Here is a 26,236-nt window from a genome sequence, read left to right as displayed (position 1 = left end):
AAGACGGGGTCTCACTCTGTCGCCTAGGCTGGAGCGCAGTGACATGATCTCAGCTCACCGCAACCTCCACTTCCTGGGTTCAAGTGATTCTCCTGCCTCAGCCTCCCAAGTATCTGGATTACAGGTGCCTGCCACCACGCCCAGCTAATTTTTGTATTTTTTAGTAAAGACGGGGTTTCACTGTGTTGGCCAGGCTGGTCTTGAACTACTGACCTTGTGATCCTCCTGCCTTGGCCTCCCAAAGAGCTGGAATTACAAGTATAAGCCACTATGCCAGGCCCAGGTTATAGGCTTAACAAGGCAGGGATCTTTCTTTTTCTTTTATTAAAACAGTTTTATTGAGATATGATTCACATAACATACAATTCACCCATTTGAAGTGTACAACTCAGATTTGCCATTTAAACCATTTTTAGGTGTAAAATTCAGTGGCATTAAGTACATACACAATGTTATATAACTACTGTCATCATCTATTTCCAAAACTTTTTCATTGCCCCAACAGAAACTTTGTAATCATTAAGCAATAGCTCTCCTATTCCCCCAGCCCTCTAATCTGGCTTTCTGACCCTATGAGTTTGCCTTTCATAGATATTTACATAAACGAAATGCTACAGTATTTGTCCTTTTGTGTCTAGCTTATTAAGGAGGCAGGAATCAGGGATTTTGTGTAACTTATTCACTGCTCTACCATTGCAACCTAACTCAGTGTCCACAGCATGCAGTACATGCTCAACAAATACTGCTGAATAAACTAATGAATTTTAAGCAAGTCACCTAACTTTAAAAAAATTTTTATATTTTATAAATTTATAAATTCATTATAGGGGTACAACATGTTTTAAGGTATACATCATGTTTTGATATACATATACACAGTGAAATGATTACAGCAGTCAAACAAATTAACATATTCATGGGTGTGTGTGATAAAAACTGTAGAAATCTAGTCTCTTCACAAATTTTCAGTACAATATTACTAACTGTAATCCTTATTCAGTATATTACATCTCCAGACTTATGCAGTCTACCTAACTGCAAATTTGTATACCGTTTAGCCTACTTCTTCCTGTTTCCTCCCCTTCCTCCCACTAAATCACCATCCTACTCTCTGTTCTGTTTATTCAACTTTTAAATTTAAGATTCTGCATATGATTGAGATCAGACAGTCTTTGTCTTTCAGTGTCTGGCTTATTTTACTTAGCATAATGTCCTCCAGGTTCATCCGTGTTGTCACAAACGGCAGTATGTCCTTTTCAAAGGCTGAATAATATTCCACTTGTGTGTGTGTGTGTGTGTGTCACAATTTTTTAAATTCATTAAAGTCACTTAACTTTTCTAGATCTTAGTTTCTTAACTTGTGTAATGGTGTTTTATCACCTATCACGTATTATTAATTTCTTTAGAACTTACAGTGTTTCTGGCATTGTGCTTGCTAACAGAAATATCATGATGTGCAAAATAGTTATTGTCTCCATTCTCAAAAAATGTTTGCTTCCTTTTCCGTCTGGGAATATCATCTTCTTTGATTTGGTGTACTTTTAGAATGGAAATATATAGAACAGTGAAGTGTATAAAAGTAAAGGGATCTCTACCACACCTGTCAAATTATGTGATACTACACTGGAGTGACAAATGTCAAAAGCTGAGCTGTCCTCAAATCCACTTAATAGTATCTGCCCTTTTTACTTTGCAGTGTGATGATGGGGATCAAGTGAATATATATACGCATGAGTACTTTACAAACCATAAGGCTCTCCACAAATGTAAGGTAAAAGTATTATAATTTCTGTTTTACATTTAATTTTTATGCTCTGAGGATTAAAAGTGAACTTCTGTTCTCTATACAAATTCTAATATAATGTACTTATGAACTAACTGAAATTATGGCAGGATCTGGTTTTTAAAGTCAACGTCAATTATACTGCACCTGAATTTTGACAGGTCCATTCCTATAGCATTACATGTTGGCCAACAAGGAAGGCTATTTCTAACCGAAGAGGCTGGCACTTGACAAATATTAATAAATGGTGCTGAAAACAAGGCATTTTGCTTCACTCACTCACAGTACTTAATCCAGCACACACACACACCTCTAGACAGCAGTGACATGAAGAGGGCAAGCAGGCCTCAGCAGTGCTCTCAGCTCTTCAAACAACACTTGAGGATTTCTATTTGAAGGCCTGTCTTTCTAAGCTTGTGCTTTCAAAACTTGGGCTGGACTGATCCCAAATACTGAAGTAACAAATATTACTAAATTCTGTCATTTCCTCTACCAAAGAAGTGATTCTACTACTACTTCTGGTTGTGATGAAAGGTCCTATTGACTATTCAAATCCTCAACCAAGTTATGGATGCAGTATTAAATGACTTCACTCCTTTTTCTCTGGCACTTTAACACATGCCAATGCTTTCATCCACCTCCGCTAATGTGGCTTATAAATTACTGAGGTGAGGCCATTTTAATAGTATGATTTGTTCACATCTTGAGAGATGGGGTACATATGAGACTGGCTGAGAAGACAAACTCCCCTTTGACAACATGTATTAGTCTACATGTCTATAAAAATAAACCTTCAAAAGCTGGAAATATCTGATTGCTATAATGCTTGGTTAGGAGCCATAATAATTAATGGTTCTTTATTTGTTACAAATCAAAATGTGAAAAAGTGATGGCAGTAAGGTCAAAAACAAAATGAAAGCTTCCCCGAGAAACAGCGAGAGATGGAACAGACAGAGCTGAAGCAAAAAAAAGTGAAAGGTCACAACTGTTCTAAAAGTTTCTAATTGCTTTAAAAGGGCTTGCTGAATAAATTCTGAAACATAAAAAAGCCAGTTTTAAAGAAGTTTGCAGTCCCCTCCTTTTAAAACTGCCTCCAGTGTGATTAAAAAAAGAAAATCCAGAGAGGAAGATACTTGCTCCCTATGGATTCAGAGTAGTTAAATCTATTGATTTTTTTTTCCTCTCTCTCTCTGATTGTTCTCTCTCTCTCTCTCTCTCTCTCTCTCTCAATTTTTCAAAGAGTATATATAAAGCTGGAGAAGATACACAGTTACTATAAGCAATCCATTTCTCAAATGAGTAAAACTAGGTCAGCATACTTGTGGCCTTGGTTCAGTTAACAACAAAGTCAAAGGCCTCTTGGGAAGTGGGAACCAGGCAGGTCCTAGAGTTAAGAGTCTGATATGGAGGGCTGACTTTGCTAAGTTTTCCGCTGCACATAGCCTCCATCTTGGTCTTGCTCTCAAAGCAAGCTGTAGTATTCTTAGCAATACTTTATACCATCCTTTGGTATACCATCATTTTGGGCCCTTGAGAAGAAAGAAGTGTGTGTGTGCACGTGTGTGTACAACGTGTGTATGTCTGAAGTTCGGATATATGAGGAAATCCAGGCATTTCAGCAGAAGCAAGTTTCACCATGAAGCTTCCAACAGCCTTCTGACTCTAGGACCTATGTGCCTAGAGCAAGAAAGAGAAAATAGGGCAAGAAAAGAAGTTCTGAACTCAAATCAGAACTTGGTTCTACTAAATGATGTCAATTTTACCCTCAAACGCTCGATCCTGTAGTGTCCGTGTGCTCTTTCCACCACGGCTGACTTCGCTGGAGGAAATCTCCAATTTACTTCTTCCTTAGTGCAGTCTTAGTCTGAGCACTTTTTTTTGTTTTTGTTTTTGAGACAGAGTCTTGCTCTGTTACCCAGGCTGGAGTGCAGTGGCACAATCTCAGCTCACTGCAACCTCTGCCTGCCGGGTTCAAGAGATTCTCATGCCTCAGCTTCCCAAGTAGCTGGGATTACAGGCACATGCCACCATGCCTGGCTAACTTTTGTATTTTTCTAGTAGAGATAGGGGTTTGTCATGTTTCCCAGGCTGGTCTCGAACGCCTGGCCACAAGCAATCCACCCACTTCGGCCTCCCAAAGTGCTGGGATTACAGGCATGAGCCACCCATCCGGCCTTAGTCTGAACACTTTTGACCAGTTCTGTCTAATCACTGTGTTTTCCATTGTATGACAGAACTGTGTTCAGCACAGTGGGATCTGGGCAGCCTTGGAATTAAAGCCCTGCTTCTTTGACTGAAATACTTGTCTGCCAAAAATGGAGAGTGGTCAAGCATTGGTTGTGGGAAGAATGGCATATGGAAAGGTGAGTCATGGGCCAGAGACTGTCAGAGGGCCACTTTCCTGGAGCTGGAACAGAAGTAACAGTAAACGTAGTATGGTCGAGAGGGCAATGAGCGTGAGGGATGAAGTATGATAAATTGAGGATGGCAATCCAGAAATCTGACTCAATTTCAGAAAAGGAGAACAATCTCAATTAAAAAAAAAAATTTTTTTAAATCCCCACCATTAAACTGAGGTTGGTTGAGGGGAAGAATGGCAGCTGACACTACATAGAGGAATAATTCTACACTGATCAGAAATTAATAAGAGAACGTTCAGCAAGTCTTTAGAGTCATGTGGATAAATGGCTCATAAAAACAAAATCATCGCAAATCATTACTTCTGTAAAACCAAAAGGTCTGAGGATACAGCTCATGATGTCTTTAAATAACAGTCAAATTGTGGACACTCATCATGTGATATTCCATTTGAAGGATGTCCAGTGAAAACAAAACAAAGCACTTATTTATAAAAATAAACAAAGGAAGCTAGTCTTCCTTTGTAACTAGAACTTACGGAATGTTTACATCTTCAAGGACGGCCAAAAGTGCTAAAGAAATGCTACATATTTCTTTCAGGAAAATACAAACCCACGCATCTGATAGTCTTACTATGGCAAGTGGAAAGATATTATTCAAGTGGGATACTAACTGATGTGATATTGAGAGTGCCACAGAAATCCAAGACAGACTGAATAATAAAGTGAGGAGACCATGAAGTGCTTGCAAAGGCATTGAACTTTTACTCCATAAACAACAATGCAAAATGAGTCCCTAGAAATAGTCTAAGAAAATAAAATTACAGTTGGTCAAGCTGCAGAGGCAAGAGATTATAAAGCCCACACATCCAAGTACAGTCTACCAGCAAGTAAAAACACAGAAAGAGATTCTGAGTTTAGCAGGAGAATTCCAATTTGTATTCATTGCTTCTCTGTAGTCATGTTAAGGCCTTGGAAAAAGACTGTGGTCAAAAAAAGAGCCATGTATTACTAACATAACTGGTTAAATAAAATGGTCAACCTCAGTACATATTTATAAAGAAAAAGGATTCACAATCTAAGGAAATAGGCTGTACATGGGAAGTAGGAGAAAAGTGAAGAATAGAGACTTACCTGTGCTATATTTTTGTTCAGAAGATAGACACCATAATCAAATTGCAACTTCTCCCCTCCTTTTGGATACAGTGGAAACCTAAGAAAGGTAAAGAGGATCAGAAACTTTCAAAAACTGAGTAAACACAACCTCCAAGTTGTCGACAGAGGCTACCGTTTCTCAGATACAGCAAAAACATCTGAAGAATTGGACTGTCACCTAGTTACAGTCATTGCAATCTACTAACCTCTCATAATATTAATTAAGTCAGAATAATGGCTGCCTTCTTTCAAAAGAAAAAGTGAATAGGTAACAGAACAAGGAACTAATGTTTAAGAAAGTGACCCACCCACCCCAAGGAGTTGAGGCCGCTGGTTCCTATTTACACATCATAAACTGGCCACCTTGGCTAAGATTAAGATCATAGAATATTTTCCCTCCAATATCTTGGACCTGACAACTCAACTTCTACTAAAGGGGAGAGGAAGATTAGGAAGGGGAAAAAAAAAATCAGACTTAGAAACAATATATAAGATTTGTTTCTTTTAAGGTGGCCAGTGAAATCAACAGTGCTAATAGGAGCCAAAATTCATTAAAATATTCATTCATATTTACAGAGATGGCTACTTGGATGCAACTTCTCTAAGGCAATGTGCTCGTGCCATAAAGCTCTCATACACGACCTTCCATTTTAACCTGCCTCACTAGAGCAGCAAAGGCATGCCATCTGGATCTTCAGAAAGATAATGAGTTATTTTAGAGAGTAACTCCCCTCACTATTCCCCTTCTTTATACCTGAAAATGAAGAAGGAAAAGTTAGAGCATACTTATAGTCCAGTCATTGTTTTCCGATTCTCAAGACCAAGCAAAAATTTTAGTAACTGACACAGATTTCTTTACAAACAGATCAATTACTACTCAGGGTCAAGAAGAAAACTTCACCTTCCTTAGTTTCGTGATATACCATTATTCACAAGAATAAAATAATCTTATTGAAATGAATGATAGGTGACAATTGCTAGTCTTAATTTCAATTGTCTTTTAATTGCCTGAGAAAAAGATACATTCTATAAAGCCTGGCGGATATTATTTTCTAGGAAAAATAAAATAAAGGAAATAGAATTTAAAGCCTTTATATTAAATTCTCAGGAATTGCTAGCTATATAATATCCAAAAGGTAAATCTGTTACGCTATAAAATTATAGGCACCGGGGAGTGAGCAAGGTCATGAGCTGTATTTATTCTCTGCTAAAGGAACACCAAATGCTTCACACACCCTTCAAGAAGACAGAGCTTTATATTTAATTGAAACAGTAAAAAATAAACTAGGACATGTGGTTTGGCCTCAAATTGAGATGCAAAAAAATGACAGCATAGCAAATTCAGGATAAGCAAAGTGCAACACCAGGCTTTTGCAAGATGTCTGGGAATCATTCAAATTCAGATGGGGTAGCCTGCAAAGAAAGGACACATTTGCAAATACCTAACAGGGGCAACTTTAGAGAAAATCTACTATAGTTCTAAACCTCTGTGCTGTGTAGCTGTTATTCTATAAGCTTCATATGTAGACTAACTAAACAGCTCTCCAACTCATAGCTATCTCCATTTTCAAGGTATAAATCTAGAAACCATTTTATATGTTACAAGAGTAAACTGAGATCAGCATACATTGAAAATCAAGCTACAACATTCCTAAAAAATTGATTTCACAACACTGGGCTTTATTATGACTTCAGTGGGACTTATTTATAGAAAAAGCCAGAAGGTATGATTCAAAAAAGGCAATGCAAAGACAAGATCAAATATTAGGACAGAATTTACATTTCATATTGCTTTCAAATTCTTAATAGGTCACTTGAAGTTGAATAATATAAATAGCTTATAACTATCACATGTTCATCTTACTTTGCAAAAGTACACGGATTTATAGATCCACCAGTCTTGAAAAATGGAATCCATTTTAAAGGATGAAACCTACTATCATCAGGACACAAGATATGAACCAAAGAAATTTCATTTCAATATAGTTGGAGAATTACATTAGCAAGCTGTGGAAGCTTTAGATTAGAATGCAGTCATTAGAGTAAAACCAGAAGCAGGTCCATAACACCACAAAAAGGACTCTTAATTGGAGGATGAATTATATATTTCCTATGAAGAGTCAATGCAATTTAGTGCTATATCCAATTAAAATGGCTAATACTATTTTCAAGTTAAGTTAAATTTTGAAATTGAAAATTCACTGACTCTACTGTCTTTGCAGTGCCTTATTTGAACCATATCTTGTAGCTCTTTCTATAAATGGTAGAAAAATCACTGAATTAGAAAGCAATAAATAGATTACGTGTGTGACAGAATTCCATCTGAGGCTTACTGTCACCATAACTAATACCTGGCGGTGAAGAGGTTAGTGGGGAGAACTGCAGACCTCCAATCTTAATTATCAGAGCCCACCTTTATCTACTGTAAACAGTTGTATCATTGTGAACTATCAAATTGGCTTAGGTCAGTTTGCAACCCTTTCTTTTTCCAGTCTGTCTCAGATTGTAAATTTACACTCACTGTGTGATTACTAGGTTAATGTGTGTCTCTCGTATGATATCGTAGGCTTCAAGAGGGCAGAAACAAGTTTTCCTTTTTTTGAGACGGAGTCTCGCTCTGTTGCCAGGCTGGAGTACAGTGGCGCGATCTTGGCTCACTGCAACCTCCGTCTCCCAGGTTCAAGAAATTCTTCTGCCTCAGCCTCCCCAGTAGCTGAGACTACAGGTGTGCACCACCATGCCCAGCTACTTTTTGTATTTTTAGGGGTTTCACCATGTTGGCCAGGACGGTCTCCATCTCTTGACCTCATGATCTGCCCACCTCAGCTTCCCAAAGTGTTGGGATTAAAGGCGTAAACCACCACACCTGGCCAGAAACAGGTTTTATTTTGTTCCTCTTTTCCTCTCTGTCAAGTGTCTAGCACTGCTACTAGCAGAAACTCAATAAATATTTATTGAATTTTTTTTAAAAAAAAGTTATTTGTAAAAAAGATTTGGAACTCTTTAGCACAGAACAATTTCGATATGAGTTAAGAATTATGAGACGACTACCAAAAAAGTGAATGCAATTCCAGGCTCTGGTAACAGAGGCAGAGCAGCTCAGCTAGGGAACATGACAGTGACAACTACTTTGTACCACTTTCGACTGTACCAGGAGACCTATGTTCAGTTCTGGGAGTGAAAGTATTTTACAAATAGACAGAAAAACACCTGCATCTTTACTTAAAGGTGATGTTTCTAAAGAACATTTATAACAATCTCATTTGACTATAAAAGTATGTAGCGAAATAATGAAGAAGTCAGTATTATTGTTATTTAAAATAAACTGATTTGCCTTGGTCATCTAATTGGTAAGTGGAAGAGACATGGCCTCAGTATTAGGTCTTCAATAATAAATTCAATATTCTCTCTATTGACTCTGCATGCTTTAGAGAAGCACATCCATGATGATTAGGGGAACAGGAGTCAATATTGAGTGAAATTGTTGAAGGAACCAGAGGTGCTCGGCCTGGAGGACAGAAGTCTCAGGGACAACAAATGAAGGAATTTCAGAGAGAAAAAGAATTGTTTGTTCTGCATGGCTTCAAGCAGGGAGAACCAAAGTGGATGGTATATACATTATAGGAGATTGATTTCACCACAAAGTTATTCAAAATCCTTAAGATCTTGGTTAGAGGCAGCCAAGCAGAGAAGGGCGACAAACACAAACAATGGACATGTATTCAGTGGATGTAGTGGGTTATATAGTGGCCTCCATAAAACCTATGTCCATATTCTAATCCCTGGGACCTGTGAAAGTGACCTTATTTGATGAAAAGGTCTAAAATAGTTAAGGATCTTGGGTTGAGATCGTTTTTGATTATTCAGATGGGCCCTAAATCTAGTAAGTATCATAATAAGGAAACACAGAGGAGAGACAAAGGGAAAAGAGGAGGAGGGCAGGTAAAGGCAGAGCTTCGTTGTGCAGCCATAAGCCAGGCAATGCCTGGAGCCACCAGAAACTGGAAAGGACAAAGAAAGGAGTGTGGCCCTGATGGCGCCTCGATTTTGGACTTCTGGCCTCCAGAACTGTATGAGAATAAACTTCTGTGCTTTAAGTCATCAAGTTTGTGGTAACTGGCAGTAGCCTTAGAGACTAACACAGGAGTAATCAAATACGGTATGATTCCAATGGACTCGATGAGGTAGAGTTTCTCCTCCAACTCCAAGATTCTGTAATTCTGAATATGTGAAACTAAACAGACTGAATATAATTTCGTTTTTTCCTTCAGAAACCAAGAAAGATTTGAGACTCCAATGACAAAGAGTCATCATGATAGGCAGCAGCTAAGGTTGCAGAGCAGACCAACTAAAAACTGGTAAATGAAGTACCAAAAAAAGAAATTCATATGTACAGGCTGAGCCTGAGCAGGATTCTTTTTACTAACTCATACACATACACATACACACACACACACACACACACACACACACACACACACACCCTACAGAGATGTGACACATGAAAAATATATCACACTCAACTTGGAAAAATAACTGTAAAAAGAAACTGATTTTTCAAACTTTAAATATTTATACAAGATACAACTATTATAAACACTACCCTCTTCCCACCAACCCAGACATTTTTATAAAGGACTCCAAACTGCTGATAGTTTCTTGCTTTCACCTTCAGAGCCTCACATCCAGATTTAGTTCTTTGATGGCAACTGAGGATGAGGATATGGCTATAGTTAATTTCAACTTTTAAATCATATATATTAAGATTACTTTTGCCATTTGTATTTATAGAAAATGTGACAACATGGACTCAATATATTCTGAGGCCGTGACTTTATCTCAAACTCAGTATACTTACTCCTGTCCAGACTGGTCTTCCATTACAACTTTTCTCTATCAATTACTTGGACTTAGAATGGCATTCAATTTCACCCACCTGATTTGTCTGTTACATATGCAGTGCTTCACCAAGTTGACAAGTCATTTCCCCTCTGTAAATTCTCTCTTTCTTGTGGGGGGCTGTCCTGTATACTACAGGTTGTTTAGCAGGGTAAGCATCCTTATCCTCTATCCACTAAAAGCCAATAGCTCTTGACTCCCAGCTGTGATAACCAAAAATACCTCTAGACATCGCCAACTGTTATCTGGGTGAGTGGGGAAAGGGGTCCGAATTGCCTCTAGCCAAGAATTATTGGTCCAAGCTCCTATCAATTTGATTACTATCGAGCCAGAATCCTTAATGCCAGTTCATTCTCCATATCACTGTCAGACTGATTTTAGGAAGTCTAGTAGGTTTTTTTAAACTGAATTGCAACAGAAAAGACAAAGTTTTTCTAGTCTCAGCTCCATTACATACTTCCTTATTATATGAACTTAGGTAAATCAGAACTAGTCTAATGCTAAGTTCTTAAGCTATAAAGTGGAGAAACTATCATCTTTCCTGCCTTCTTCACAAGTATCTTGTGAGGATACAACACCACAAGATTGAGAAAGTACACTGAAACTGCAAAGCATGACACAATGTAAGTTATTATTTTCTCTTAAGTAACACCTCTTATCATGTCACTTCTCAGCCCTCTTCATCTTCAGTTATTGCTTTAAATTTCAACTCCTCTGCCTACCTTTCAAGGCCTAAGTGATCTGACCCATCTACCCAAATTATATCACCTTTTCCTCAAGAGGTTTCCTTACAGCGTCTCGAACACAGCAAGTTCACTTTTCTTTCTCTGCCTTTACTTACTTCTCGAAAGTGTCCATCTTTCTTGCTTTCCTATCTAAATACTATTCTGTCCTTTATAAGATCTAGTTCAAGTTGTCACAGTCCTTTTAAAATTGTCCTTGACCACTCCAGGACTCACTGATTCTCCTGTGACCTTCCTGTTGCCTATTTAATGCCTAAAGATTGCTTGCTAGTTGTTTCCATACCCATTTATTTCATGCTCTAGTGGTAGTACATTAATTTTCCCACACTACATGATTCACATGTGCACGTTTTTGCTGCCTCATGGTTTATTTGAGGGCTATATCACATTTAAAGAAGTAACCAAAATTAAATCAGGGTATCTGCCAAAGAAAATAAAATTCTTTTCTTTTTTTTTGGAGACAGGGTCTTGATCTGTCACCCAGGCTGGAGTGCAGTGGCACGACCATGGCTCACTGTAGCCTCTGACCTCCCAGGAACAAGTGATACTCCTGCCTCAGCCTCCCAAGAAGCTAGGACTGCAGGTGTGCACAACCACACCTTGCTAATTTTTCTTTTTTTTGGGGGGAGGGGGTGGAGACAAGGTCTCACTGTGCCACCCATGCTGGTCTTAAACTCCTGGGCTCAAGCATTCCTCCCACTTCGGCCTCCCAAAGTGTTAAGATTACAGGCATAAGTGACCATGCCCAGACATAAAACTCATTTTAAAAGACATTTTTCAATATTTATTTTCCCAAAAAGTCCCCCCTACAATAACTATAGTAAATTGTGAGTTAACTCTGGTATGCTTAGGGGTCCTCTTGTGGAATACCAGACTGTGTAACTGGTGGGATGACCTACTATCAGGAGCAACCAGAATGAAGCAATTAACAAAACAAACAAACAAAAACACAAGTCTCATTCAAGTCCTCCAGGGCAACAACAACAACCACCACCACCACCACCACCACCACCTGAGAAAAAAATGTTAATGTAAAATGCCACCAGCATGCAATCTGCCCCTATTCTCCCCTACCCCCCCACCGTGACAGAGGAAGGGAAGTATCCAAAGGCTATAGATACTTAAGGACAAACTAAAGCACCTGGTAAAGTAAAAAGGACTATGTTTTACTCTGCCAAGACTAAAGAGAAAAAAAAACTTCACATTTTTCTGCTGAGTTGTGTGTAGTGTCGCTGAAGTTTTCACTGTTGATGGTAATGCAGTGAAAACATAAGGCAGGCCATAGGCCAGTGAGATGGAAATGGCTGCCTGTAGGGGTTACACTGGGGACTGAAAATATTTGAGCATCTGTTTCCACGTTAAAAAGTCACATTTATTAACCAGCCCAAAAGGTACTCTTTAAAAAACAGGCCATTTTAAAAGAACATTTCCATTTCCATTTATCATTTAATATTTTACCTATATTCAAATCTATTTTTAAGTTTCAATTTTTCTTTGGATTAAAAACTTTACTCTAAGGACAATTTAACTTTCACCCATAAGTGATATCTTATTTTAAACATCATAATCAATTTAAAGTTACATAGAAAGTAACAGATATCCATTGGTTTGGGCTAAAGTTATAATCTATGAAAAGCATGATTAACAATGGACATTTTCCCCCTCTTTCCCATAGCCAACTGATCTCTGAAAAATTAAATCTGGTCGTGGCACCCAGTCTCCTACAGAATCACTCAACTGAAATAAAATCTAAGCCACACAGAGTAGCCCATAGGGCCTTACGTGGCTGAATCCACTGCTGCCTCCTGTCATTCACCTTGGCACTCACTATGCTCAAGTTATGGCTTTCTTTCTGTTCCCTGAACATGCCAAGCTTGTTTCCTACTTTGGGGTTTTTGAACTTGCTAGTCTCTGTTTCTTAAGTGTTTGCTCCTTAAATCTTCCCAGAGCTGTTACTTTCTTACCATTCTGGCCTTTGATCAGAATTACTCTTAGACACTGCAGGTCACTCAATCTAAAATCTTTCCTCAGAAAGATTACTGAGGACAGATTAGACTAAGAGTGGCCAGGAGTACTACTCAATTTTAACATCACACACACAAATAAGAGACAACTGGACATAATGTGCTTCCAAATGTGATAGAAAAGGAAGAATCAGTAACACCTATGAAGTATTCTTGCTAAAAAAGCTTAATACGATCATCTAAGTTTTTATCTCCAGTTTATAGGAAACATACAGGAAAGACAAACATGTTAATACAATCAGCAAAATTCAAAATATGAGGAAATCTACACGGATCTGTAGAGTAAGTTTAACTTATACAACAAGGAAAAAAATGCAAGGAAAAATAAAGAAGAGAACCTTCAAATTAAAAGAGACTTAAGATGTGGAGCAACCAGAAGTCTTACATATTGTTGAGTGGGAGTAGAAAATGTACATTACACTCTATGGAAAAAGGTCTGGCAGTTACTTATAAAACTAAACATACACTCATCCTATGATGTAGCATTTCTGTTCCTGAGTATTCACCCAAGAAATATGAAAACACGTGCCCACAAAAATATCATGTACAAAAATGTTCACAGCAGCTTACTCATAAAAGCCAAAAACTGAAAACCATCTCGGTGTTTAGGATGATTAGCAGGGTCAGCATCTAAATCAGAACCTGCAATAATATGCCAAGTGAAAGAAGCCTTATGTAAAGAAGTTTATACTGCATGCTTACAGTGAAACAATGGTTGAGTAAGGGACTGGGAAAGACAGTGACTCACTAGCAAAAAGAAAGAGGGAAGTTTCAGGGGAGAGTCAATGATCTGTACCTTGACAGGGGCTGGGCTGCACAGAGACATATGTATTTGAGAGAACTCAGAATAGTTCATTTAAGATTTGTATATTTCATTATATATAAATTTCACATCAAAAGAAAAAAGAACCATAAATACTGAGCTCTGGCTAATGATATGCATGATGAAGCACTGGGGAGAAGTCTACTGATATCTGAAACTTACTTAAGATTCATTAAATAGGCCGGGCGCGGTGGCTCAAGCCTGTAATCCCAGCACTTTGGGAGGCCGAGGCGGGTGGATCACGAGGTCAAGAGATCGAGACCATCCTGGTCAACATGGTGAAACCCCGTCTCTACTAAAAATACAAAAAAAAAAAAAATTAGCTGGGCATGGTGGCGCGTGCCTGTAGTCCCAGCTACTCAGGAGGCTGAGGCAGGAGAATTGCCTGAACCCAGGAGGCGGAGGTTGCAGTGAGCCGAGATTGCGCCATTGTACTCCAGCCTGGGTAACAAGAGCGAAACTCTGTCTCAAAAAAAAAAAAAAAAAAGATTCATTAAATAAGTATATTGATATAATAAACAAAGATGGATAAATGAAAAGATAAAGTAACACAGGTATAGCAAAAGTAACTGCAGAATCTAGATGGTGGGTGTACGGGTGTTTACTACAAGAGTCTTTCAACTTTTCTCTAAGTTTAGAAATTTTCACATTAAAATACTGAGAGAAAATATAAATAAACAAACACAAGGTTTAGCTAATGGTAAACAATAAGAGAAAAACAGGCTGGGTGCAGTGGCTCATGCCTGTAATAATCTCGGCACTTTGGGAGGCCGAGGTGGGTGGATCTTTTGAGCTCAGGAGTTTGAAACCAACTTGGCAGCATGGCAAAATCCTGTCTCTACTAAAAATACATAAATTACAAGGTGCTGGAGGAGTCCAAGAGGCTGAACGTCAACTGTGTGGAGTACATGGGCCAGAACGCGCTGCAGCTGGCCGTGGGCAACGAGCACCTGGAGGTGACCGAGCTGCTGCTGGAGTAGTAGACTTGCCATCAGCAAGGGCTATGTGTGAATTGTAGAGGCCATCCTCAAACACCCCGGCTTCCAGTTCAGCAAGCGCCTTACCCTGAGACCCTGCTAGCAGGAGCTGCAGGACGACGACTTATATGCTTAGGATGCGGATGGCATGCGCTTCTTGCCGGACATCGCCCCCATCATCCTGGCGGCACGCTGCCAGAAATACGAAGTGGTGCATGCTGCTGATGAAGAGCGCCAGGATCAAGCGGGCACGACTATTTCTGCAAGTGCGAGGAATGTACAGAAAAGCAAAGGCACATCTCCTTCAGCCACTTGTGCTTGAGGATCAATGCCTACAGGGGACTGGCCAGCCTGTTGTACCTCTCCTTGTACAGTGAGGACTCAGTGCTCACCACCGTAGAGCTCAGCAATGTGCTGGCCAACTGGCCAACATAGAGGAGTTCAAGAATGACTATGGCAAGCTCTCCAAGCAATGCAAAGGCTGTAGTGGGTGTGCTGGATCTCTGCCAAGACTCAGAAGAGGTAGAAGCCATTCTGAATGGAGATTTGAAATCAGCAGAGCCTCTGGAGGTAAACAGGCACAGAGCTTCATTAAGTCATGTCAAACTTGCCATTATGTATGAAGTCTAAAAGCTCAGATAGATGATGGGGTTTCTATTCTACAAGGAAACTGAGAATTGCCAAGCTTCAATGACACGTGTAAGGTCACACAACCATGGAGTTGATCATGCAGTTTGTGGCTCATCCCACTGCTAGCAGCAGCTCTTGACAATCTGGTATGAGAACCTTTCAGGCTTAAGGTGGCAAACCATAGCAATCAAGTGTCTCGTGCTGGTCGTGGCCCTGGGCCTTCCATTCCTGGCCATCAGCTACTGGATCACACCTTGCAGCAGGATTAATAAGAAGAGGGTCAGCTGGGCTGACCTGTGGACAGACCAGGGAAAGCAGAACACTACTGCAGCAACCTATTTGGACCTGTCTGAAGAAATCTAAGCTGGGGAAAATTCTGCGAAGCCCTTTTATGAAGTCTGTGGCACACACGGCTTCTTTCGTCATCTTCCTGGGCCTGCTTGTGTTCAATGCCTCAGGCAGGTTTGCAGGCACCACCACGCTGCCCAATATCACCGTTACTGACTATCCCAAACAGATCTTCAGGGTGAAAACCCACTCAGTTTACATGGACTGAAATGCTAATTGTGGTGTGGGTTCTTGGAATGATGTGGTCTGAGTGTAAGAAGCTCTGGTTGGAAGGACCTAGGGAATATACTTTGTAATTATGGAATGCACTCAACTCTGGGATGCTCTCCATCTTCATTGCTGCTTTCATGACCAGATTCCTAGCTTTCCTTCAGGCAACAAAGGCACAACAGTATGTGGACAGTTATGTCCAAGAGAGCGACCTCAACAAAGTGACGCTCCCACCAGAGTTACAATATTTCACTTATGCAGATAATGAAAAGACTTATAAAGTGGTATGTTTTGAAAGCACACGTAGACAAAAAATAAATAAATAAATGAGAGACAGAGAGAGAGAGAGAAGGTAATAAAGGAATTAAAAGAAATCAAGCAAGATATCTCCAGCCTTCATTGTGTACTTCTAGGGGACAAGAGCCAAGCAACTGAGGAATTAGCCACTGTAATTCATAACCTTAGTGAGAAACTGAATCCCAGCATGCTGAGATGTGAATGACGCAGCAACCTGGAATTTGGCTTTGACTATAGTACAAACGTGGGCAATAATATTTCTAAGTACGAAATACTTGAAAAACTATGGTGTAAATTTTTAGTACTAACTACCTTTATCGTGTGAATCTTTGAAAGTTAACTCTTAATGGTTTTATTGTTTTATCACATGAAAATGCACTTTATTTGTCTGCCTTGACATTATAAACAATGATACAACATTGTGTTGAAAAGCCCAATCTTGCTATGTTATTGAAATTTTTATTCATTTTAGAGTAAACTCCACATCTGTGCACTACCTGTTTGCCTCCAAGAGACTATCAGTTCCTTGGGGACAGGGACCACGTCTTATGCATCTTTGTGTCTCCAGCATCTAGTACAGTGCCTGGTACATAGCAGGTACTCAATAAATGTTGAAACCAACTGAGCTGAACTGCAAACAAAATTAAAGTAAAAAGTCCTCACTACGTAGCATACCTTCCCTTGTCCAAGTTCTGCAGAGATTTTTTTTTTTTTAATAGAAACTGAAGAAATTTTACAACCAGCTATGACTTAGTAAGACATTCTAAGAATTTTAGGTGCCACTGATAATCCTAGAACCACTAAGCCTTGAGTGAAGAATTTAACAACAAAATGGGTTAATGGAAAATATAATTACATTATATATTTAAGTTTTATAGAATTATTTAAAACAACACATTAAAGATTTTTCTAAAATAAAAATAAATTTAAAAATACAAAAATTAGCCAGATGTGATGGTATGTGCCTGTAATCCCAGCTACTTGGGAGGCTGAGGTGAGAGGATCACTTGAGTCCAGGAGACGAAGGTAGCAGTGAGCCAAGATCACACCATTGTACTCCAGTCTGAGTGACAGGATTAATCATAGGCAGCTTCCTGTAGGTGGAAAATTTAAAACTAGTTTTGAAGAAAGTAAAGGTCAGAAATTTGAAAGAGAGAAGATGAAAGAGCATTTGAAATTAGAGTAAAAGAGCAGATTAAATCAACAAATTATTTACTTATTTTATACCGAGACTCTGATGATCATTGGACAAATAAGGCAAATACCATTCTTCATTCACTCATTTACCAATAGTTACTGTATGATCACCTTGTGGTAGACACTGTTCTAGGTGTAGAGCTCACAGTAAACAAAATGACAAAAAAGTTTCTGTCCTCATAAAGCTTACATTTCCGTGACAGTGACATGACAAACAAGAGGAGCTTCACTGAGGAGATTATATACGAACAAAAACCTGAAGGAAGTGAGAAAGTCTTGAAGCTATCTGGGGGAGAGTGTTCCAGGCGGGGGAGTGCAAAGGCTTTGAGACATGAATGCCTGGAGCAGAGTGAGGGAAAAAGGACCAGGGGATGAGGTCAGCAAGGGAAGGAACCGGTTTACATCATGCAGGGTCCTGCAGGTCACAGCAAGGACTTTGGTTTTTACTCTGAATGACAGGAGAAGCACTGGAGGGTTTACTGACTGCTCTGTGACAATAAACTCCAGGGGAGCAAGAAAAGAAACGTGGAGAGGCTACTGCAAAAATTTAGGCAAGAGAAGACAGAAGGTATGAACCAAGACGGTGGCTGCGGAGGTGGTGAGAAGTGGTTGGATTCTCTTGTTTTGAAGATAGAGCCAACATGATCTGGTGACAAATCTTCTATGAGGTGTGAGAGGAAGAGGAGTCAAGGATGACTTCAAAGTTTTGGACCTAAGCAATGACAGAATGGAACTGCCATTTTATTATAAAATGACGGGTGAAATTAAACAGCTAGGAGCTAGGGTAAAAAATAGAGTGTGAGGGGTTAAGTGCTGTAAGATTAGGCTGGTAAGGTCAGCAGGTACCAGACTATGCAGGGTTTTATAAACCACAAGAAAACCAAACCTATACTGTATCCTTAAGGACAATGGGAGGATAATGACTTTTTAAAAGCATGGGTGTAACAGAATGGGGTTTATGTTTTTTAAAGACCAGTCTGGCTACAGTGTGGTAAATAAAGGGGAACATGACCTAGATAGGAGGTTATTGCAACATTCCAGGCCAGAAATGGTAACAGTTTTGGTTAGAGTTCCAGAAGTAGAGAGGAAGATATGTGAATAGATTTGTGGGAAGAACTGAAAGAATTTTGTGAGGGACTGATTGTTACAAAATGGTAAAGAGGGGAGGAGTCAAAGATGATCCTTTCTTTTCTTGATTGAGAAGTGAGGCAGATGGCGGTATCTGTGAATTGTGACAGGAAACATGGGAGGAAGAGCAGGTATATATATATTTATTATATATAAATATAGTATACTTATATGTTATAGTTATATACTCTATAATATAAACAAAGTCTGTATTATATATAAATACAATAAGGTGACAAAATTTGGAGTGAAAATATCAATTAAGAAGTTATAAACATTTTAGATGGAAACTGAAGCTGGAGGTATGAATGAGATGGTCTAAAGAAATCGTACATAAGAGAACCACTTCAGAGCCTTGAGAATATGAACAAAGGATGGGGAACTGGTTGCAAGATATGAGGAAAACCAAAAAGCCTCTCACCAGAAAGGCTCAGAGAAACTGCTACTGTAAGAAGGCTGATGTCCACAGGCAAGTGCTGCAGACAGGTCAAGCAAATCCGAAAATAAAACATCAACTGGATTGACTTTGTGGGTTCATCGGTAGGTAGCTCTGATAATATGGTAAATGAAACTTTAACTGAAGTAGCAGGGGATGAAGGCTGACTGGTGTGAGTTCAGGAGGTGGCCAGAGGCAAGGAAACGAAGCTGGTGGGAAGCCTGGCATAGAGAGAGGGGAGCTCAGCAGCTGGAGGGATGTGGGAAGGCACAGCAGGAAACATGTCCCAAGGTGAAAGAGGATAGGTTCATTACCTGACAGGTGACAGTACAGAAGGGTCTGCCTTAGACAGCAGGTGGGAAAAGGGCAACTCTTTCATCATAACAGGAGCGATGAAGGAAAATGACCACTGTGGATGCTACGTATTCATTCAACGAACTCATATATATGCCAGGTATGGTGTTAGGTGGTAAGGATATATCGGTGGGCAAGCACAAACATGAGGTTAGAGTCCAGTGGATTAGACAGACGGTGCTCATATAATCAGCCTAACAAATGAGATGGGTAGGTGCTACAAGAAAAAATGTTCTGGTTAGAGGCAGCAGCTTGTGCAAAGGCCCTGTGGCAGGAGGAGGCATGCTGCTTCAAGGGATGGAAAGATGGCCAATACAACTGAACTGAAGGAGGAGTGGCAAGGGACAACTTTGAAGCTGCATAGGAAGGTATGTGACAGATTAGGCAGGGCCCTCTACACACACCATGCCAGATCACAGGCTGATCTCTATCCTCAGAGAAATAGCAGAGGGTGGCAAAAGTCCTCATGGAAGAACAAAAGGAGGAGTGATTGTTTCTTCCTCCTTTAGGGGAAGAAAAGAGAGAGAAAATATAACGGGATATCATATGTGCCAATGAAAAGAGATTAAATCTGATATAACAAGAAAAAAAATCACCCCAAAGATTTTAAAGGCGAAATCATCTAATGAGAAGGTTTACATCAGAATATTCTCTTTGCCAATATTATATACAATATTTTAGACAGAGCTATACTAAAAAGAGAATGGAACTTCAGGGAAATCGAATTCCAGGTAATTTTAGTAAGAAGGTTAAAAATAATCCTCCCCCCTCACCCACTTTTATTTTGTTTTTAACTTGGTAAGTTGCAGGGCTGTGGAAATTGTTAAATAACTCAATAGCAATTTCCTTATAGAAACCTTCCAGTTTCCACACCCTTTTTGTAACTGTTGAAAAACAGTCCACAGGCAAATTTCAGCGAACAGAGCAAAAGTAAAGGATGGAAACCATGTCTTTTTTTAATAGTTAATTTTGTAAAATAAAAATTCTGCCAAGCAAATCAAAATCACATTCCACAACATTAACAGCCATCCTGCATTTGCCTGGATTTAACAGCACCTGTTTCCCACAAAAATCTGTAAATGTTAAGAAAGAAAAAACCAAATCCACAATTAAGCATGCAAGGTGCATAAATACTTGGTAATGCCAGAAGATATTTCCATCTGGAACATAAATTTGGAAGAAAAACTGTTCACTATTTAAAATATCTAAAGACAACACTTCACAATGTGTGCATATAATATGGGTTGGCTTAAATGTATCAGGACACCTAAGTCTATATTCACTATAAATCACTTCCTTATACAGTGCTGATAACAGGTGCTCAATCCTTTATATAAAACTTGTTTATTTAATTTTTGTGCTGATACCTATTTTGGGATGAGAAGAGGAGAAAAGCAAAAGGGCTATATGGGTATAAGTTTTGAAGTAAGAGAGGCAGAACTTTGTTACCTGTGAAGTGAACTGGAATATACTACTCTGAAACTGTTTCCAAAACTCTAAAATAGGATAAATAATAGCAATCTTTCAGGATTGTTGTGAGAATTAAACAAGCAAATCTATGACTCAATTTCAAATCTATACAACAAAATGGATTTTAAAAAAATCTATGACCCAGGACACTTACTAGGACACCGTAAGCATTCAATTATTATTATTACCTTTCATAACCGTATGCTTGATTTCCCTCCTCTTTTTCTCCACTCCTACCTTTAAATGCCTCAAGGAGAGATAGTATGTTTTATTCATTTTGTTGCCTTCTGAAATCAAAAAGCATTCTTATGCACCTGGCACTTTCTACTCAATATTTATGCTGTTTATATAAATGTCTTACTTCCTCAATTAAAATACAATTTCCTTGAGGACACGGGTGTTAAACTTAGATTCTTATTCAAAGTGGGTATTCAACAAATGTCTGCAAATGCATGATTAAACAAATGAATATATTAATTAAATATTGAAGGAGAAACATCTAAGTAACAAATAGCTCTGTGAATTAAAAAACAAAACAAAACACAGGAATCAGGAAGATTTCAAGATTTAGGTATGTTCTTATTTTTTCTTTCTTGGTTTTAATATACCTAGACAACCAACTCTTATTTTTAGAAAGTGATTTGAGTTCTGTTCAAAAGATAAATTATTTGGTTGGGAGAAGATCCTAAATTACAGAATGGTGTTTGCTGCAAATTAATAGCAGGTAGAGCCCTCTACCATTAAAGTAAAGGCCAGTGAGTACCACTAAACTGACAGCAATAACAATGATGTTTATGCTGGATTGCATTTATGGAATATTATTATGCAGCAGATAGTGCACTTACATGTTATCTATACAATCCTAGCACCTGTCCTGCAAGCACTATTATTTTAGTGCCTGTGATCACACAGAGTTTCCTAACACTCCACAACAGCCACCCATCTCCAATCCATTTCACCCCTACCCTGAGTATGAATTAGTTATTTCTCCCCATGTGTCCTCACAGAGCCCTGTACAATCCCTAACAGGGTACCTTTGACACCGTATTGTAGTTGCTTGTTTATTCCTTGAATCTTCCAAAAGAATGTGAAACTATGAGCCCAAGTCTTACTGATGCTGTATCCCAGTTCCAAGAACCCTGTGTTTATTTGTGGAATGGAGGGAGGGGTGAATGTATGGGTGAAGTGGAAGTGGTAGAGCTACTTCCAACCCTGCCTGTCTGACTCCTAAGCTTCTGCTTTTTATTCTATGCCATACTCCCCATCAAGTAATAACCTCATTTTGTAAAGCTGTATTATTTGTAAATCTCATTTCATTCAAGATTTCTATTAAAAACTAGAGAATTTCTTCTCCCCATAAATCAGATGTTCATATACCAAATCATTGCCAATTCGGCAACTGATTTGATAAGTTGGCACTCTGAAAACTATCAAATCTACATTTTGTGTTTAGAGCTAAGTCAAAAAGGCAGAGAATGTTAATACCAATAACTAACTGTAGATCTCATTAATGTAACTTCCATAGTCCTAGAAACAATATTACATACATTATTGCTTTTAGGGCTTAAATAAATAAAAGTGGCTAGAATATTTTGAAACAAATCCACAAGTTTTTGAAAAATCCACTGTCATGCTCAGTGTCAGGATCCAGCCCCATCTGAGGACTGAGGGGAGTGGATGGACGTGGGGCAGAGAGCCGGAGGAACACTCAGGAGACAGCAGGTAAATGAGACAAGGCTTTATTCAGCAGCCCTTTCACACGGTCAGTGTTACATTTATACACTACACAAACAACAGTGACTGAGAGCCAGGTGGGGAGCTTCTCTATGCTGTGTCTACATGGCTATTATGTAAAACATGGGACTGTGCACTTGCGCCCCAATCCCGCTGAGTCATCTAGGCTGTTTCCCTCGGCCTATGCCTGCTGTCCTATGCCTGCTTGGCTGCAGCACAGCCATGCTTCTTACATCCACTTAGTTCTACTAAATCAACTTTTCAATAATGGTATGCATAAATCTGTTAAAATACTTAAGTTTTAAAGGCTAATTTTAGATCATCTATCACAAAGTCTAAAAACTTTTACCTGCACTCTGGTAAAAGTTCTGGATGTCAATGCTCAAAACTCCATACATAAGTTAGCTAAAGTCAGCTTTCTAAAGTGACTATGCTGTCTAGGAATCGCATTATATTCGAAATGCATTTGAGAAAGACATATTTCAATTATAAAATTGCAAAAGGAATCACCTCAATTCATCATCTTGCCCAATTCCAGGGCACAAAAAGGCAATTTAGAGGCCCCTAAGTTATTTTGTTAAGTATGGACTTCAAAGGAGGAGGAAACTCCAAGGATCACTGATCTGACAGCAACCAATGCAAACATCTACGTTGTCATAATCAATCTGCTTTAATTATCAACAAGTTTTTACCATTTCTGACCAGTCATTTGGTGCTGACCTCTGACAAGTACTTACAAGTCATCGAAATCTCATTTTATTTTATAGCCTCATATTTGTTATTGGGCTAATCTTTACCTGTTCTGCATCACACAACAGCTTAAATATTTGAATGGCCCAGCAATAAATTTCCATGAGCCCCCTGGGTCAGTCAGATGTTAGCTGTTAAGTAAAGCTAAAAGGATCTAGGCTTCATAAATTTCCTTCAGGGTCCACATTTGCTCTTACAGGCTAGGCTTTCAAGCCCAAACATCTTTATAGCTATGTGCAGTGATTTATTAACTCCTCCTTGTTTTTATCCAAAAGGATCAATCACATATGTATCAATAAGCCAGTGTGCTGGTGACTGTTTTTATTGCACATATAACCACCTGCCTTTAATACAAACCTGTGTCTCAAGCTTTTCTAAGTGCTTGCTGGATTTTAACAACCTTCACCTGTTTCTAATTTGGTATAAAACATATGGTTTAGTTCTGCTATTTAGTTCTAAGTCAGCCTTTCCTCTTTTGGACCCAACAATATAAAAGAAAACAAATCTAGGGCACAAAATCCTAAAGCTGGAGGATGTTTCACATGTACACACACCATAATGACTTGTCCAATTACTTCTGAAAAGCATCTTCACAGAGAAATACATATTTTACAGTTATGAAACTATTATACTTCCTTGAAAAAATTAGATGTGTCTTATATTACTCTTTAGGGTCCTAAAAATTACGTTCAAACTGTGAAAATGACAGTTTAATCTTAATGCCTCAAAAAAAGATAACAGTTACATCTAGAATCCTATGAGGTCAGGGAAGGGAGTTCCTATCTTTATATTCAGGAATTTACATCTGGCCAGGTGAAACCAAGATTTTCTTCTCCCTTCCCTTGTCCTCTAAATTAGACCAAAGTTTAAGAGGCAGGGTGCCAGTGGCAAGAGAACCACAATATAACTCAGCATGGTAAAGTCAATACTAAAATTAAGAGTGTCTGGGTGATAGGGCAGGGAGGAGAAAATCCTCAGGAAGAAATGACTAATAGAAATGTCTAGGAGAGGCAGAGAAGTCAAAACAGCCTCCCACAGCTCCACCAGACTTCTTTTCCTACTACACACATCTCCTTTTCCACTGACGGTGGGACCTGACAACACCGGCCACAGCTGGCACTGAAACTCCTATTCAGATTGCTCTCACCCCTCAGGGCCCAATGCAAATGCTCTATCCTCTCTGAAGCCTTCCCCTAGTCCCGAAAGAAGTGAGGTGCTTCCATGAGATATCAGTATTTATTCAGCATTTGGGAGCACGTAATTACATTAGGCTTTGTTTTACAATCATATGTTTACATGTCTGTCTCTTGTACAATGTTCTAATAGAGCAGGTATTGAATACATGTTCATTGAATTGTATTATTAGTTTGCAAAGACTTTGTATAAATGAAGCCACCAAAAGCAATTAAAAATTAATGTCTTTTATCAAAATAAAACATATTTATGGTTTAAAAAATCAAATTGTTCTGTAAGCCTGATATTAAAAACATCAGTTTACATGTTTATTAGTTAAAATGCCCTAGAGCTTTATCTCCATTCCTAGACCTCCAAGCTTATTATTCTCATCACTTTAAGCTGCCTTTTTCCCCTAGTATTTTCCCTATATGTTTCTAATTAATATCCTTATATTCCTGTTTCTTGACTCTATGGCTTTAAAAATGATCTACTGACAACATACTGGGTGAGATGAGGATATAGCTCTCTTACACACTGCTTCCCCACTTCTTCCAAAATACCCGCACTTCCCCTTCCTCCCATCCTCTCGGTAGGGTCAACATCATAATTCTTGGTTAAATCAGTATGCAACATTACAGTATTATAACCAGGTTACTTTTTTGAGCTGAGCTATATAATGTATATTTTAATTCTTTTAAACTTGGTTTTCCCTGGAGTTAATAACCACCTAGCTTTTTCATTTGCTAAGTTTATGTGCCTCTCACTAATTTATTCCCAGAACCCCTGGAAGCAATGAAAATTCCCTCTTGCTGTGGTTAAATTATCTTTCAGCTTCACTCTTTCTTGGTGCCTTCGTTCTCCTGCTCCATTGGCCAGCGGGGAAGATGATCATCTATGGTTTCCCTTCACCCTGAGACCCCTTCTTTTCCTTGAATGATGTTTTCTTCTTACTTGGTTTATTCCTTTGTATTAATAGAGCATATCTTCCAGAAGTTTCCTAGGATAGGTGCATGGGACTTTCATGCCTGAAAAGTCTTTTTTCTGCCCTTTTATTTGACTGATAGTTTGATATAAATATAGGTTATAGAAATAATTTTCCCTCAGAACCCTGAAGGATTGTTCCATTGCTTTCTACCTTTCAGTGTTGCCTTTGAGGAGTTGGATATTATGACTCCTATTCCTTTGTATTTTCTTTTTTCTCTGCAAGGTTTTAGAATCTTCACTTTACCTCCAGAATTCCATAATTTCACAGTGATGTGCCTTAGTGTGGGCTTGTGAAACTTTATTGTGCTAGGCACTCGCTGGACTCTTTCCATTTGAAATGAAGTATTTTTAGAATTTTTCTTGCATTATTATTTATCGGATAATTTCCCACCTTTCCTTTCCTCTGTTTCTTTTTTGCACTCACTGCTATGTGGATTGTTGGATCATCAAATATTTGATGAATTCCTCTAATATCTTATCTTTTCTTTGATCTCTATGTTTGGCTTTTTTTTTTTTCAAAGAGGAAAACAACTTTACCTTCCAACCTTCTGTTGAATTATTTAAAAACTTCCATCATTTTAATTTGCCAAGCTTCATCTTTTAATGAATGCTCATTTTTATACCATCTTGTTTTCGTGTTTGGATACAGTACTTTCCCTTGTCTCTTTGAGGATATTATTTAAAGTCTCTTAAAAAAAGACCAACAAATATCAAACTATTGCTTTTTATTGATTCCTATGGTCTTTCTTCCCTCCACATTT

At 38.7% G+C, this 26,236-nt stretch overlaps 1 protein-coding gene across 5 annotated transcripts in view; it reads right to left on the bottom strand.

Moving 5' to 3' along the window:
* UVRAG (UV radiation resistance associated) overlaps positions 1-26,236 on the bottom strand; it is a 309,856-nt gene that overhangs the window by 72,731 nt on the left and 210,889 nt on the right. For all 5 annotated transcript variants that reach the window (XM_037740137.1, XM_017533023.2, XM_037740138.1 and 2 more), the window contains one exon: positions 5,275-5,353. In XM_037740137.1, the coding sequence (XP_037596065.1) occupies positions 5,275-5,353 (79 nt within the window). The remainder of the gene's footprint in view (positions 1-5,274; positions 5,354-26,236) is intronic.

This window comes from Cebus imitator, unplaced genomic scaffold, assembly GCF_001604975.1.
Source record: "Cebus imitator isolate Cc_AM_T3 unplaced genomic scaffold, Cebus_imitator-1.0 Scaffold79, whole genome shotgun sequence".
Lineage (NCBI taxonomy): Eukaryota > Metazoa > Chordata > Mammalia > Primates > Cebidae > Cebus > Cebus imitator.
This window is presented reverse-complemented; position numbering and strand designations above follow the sequence as displayed.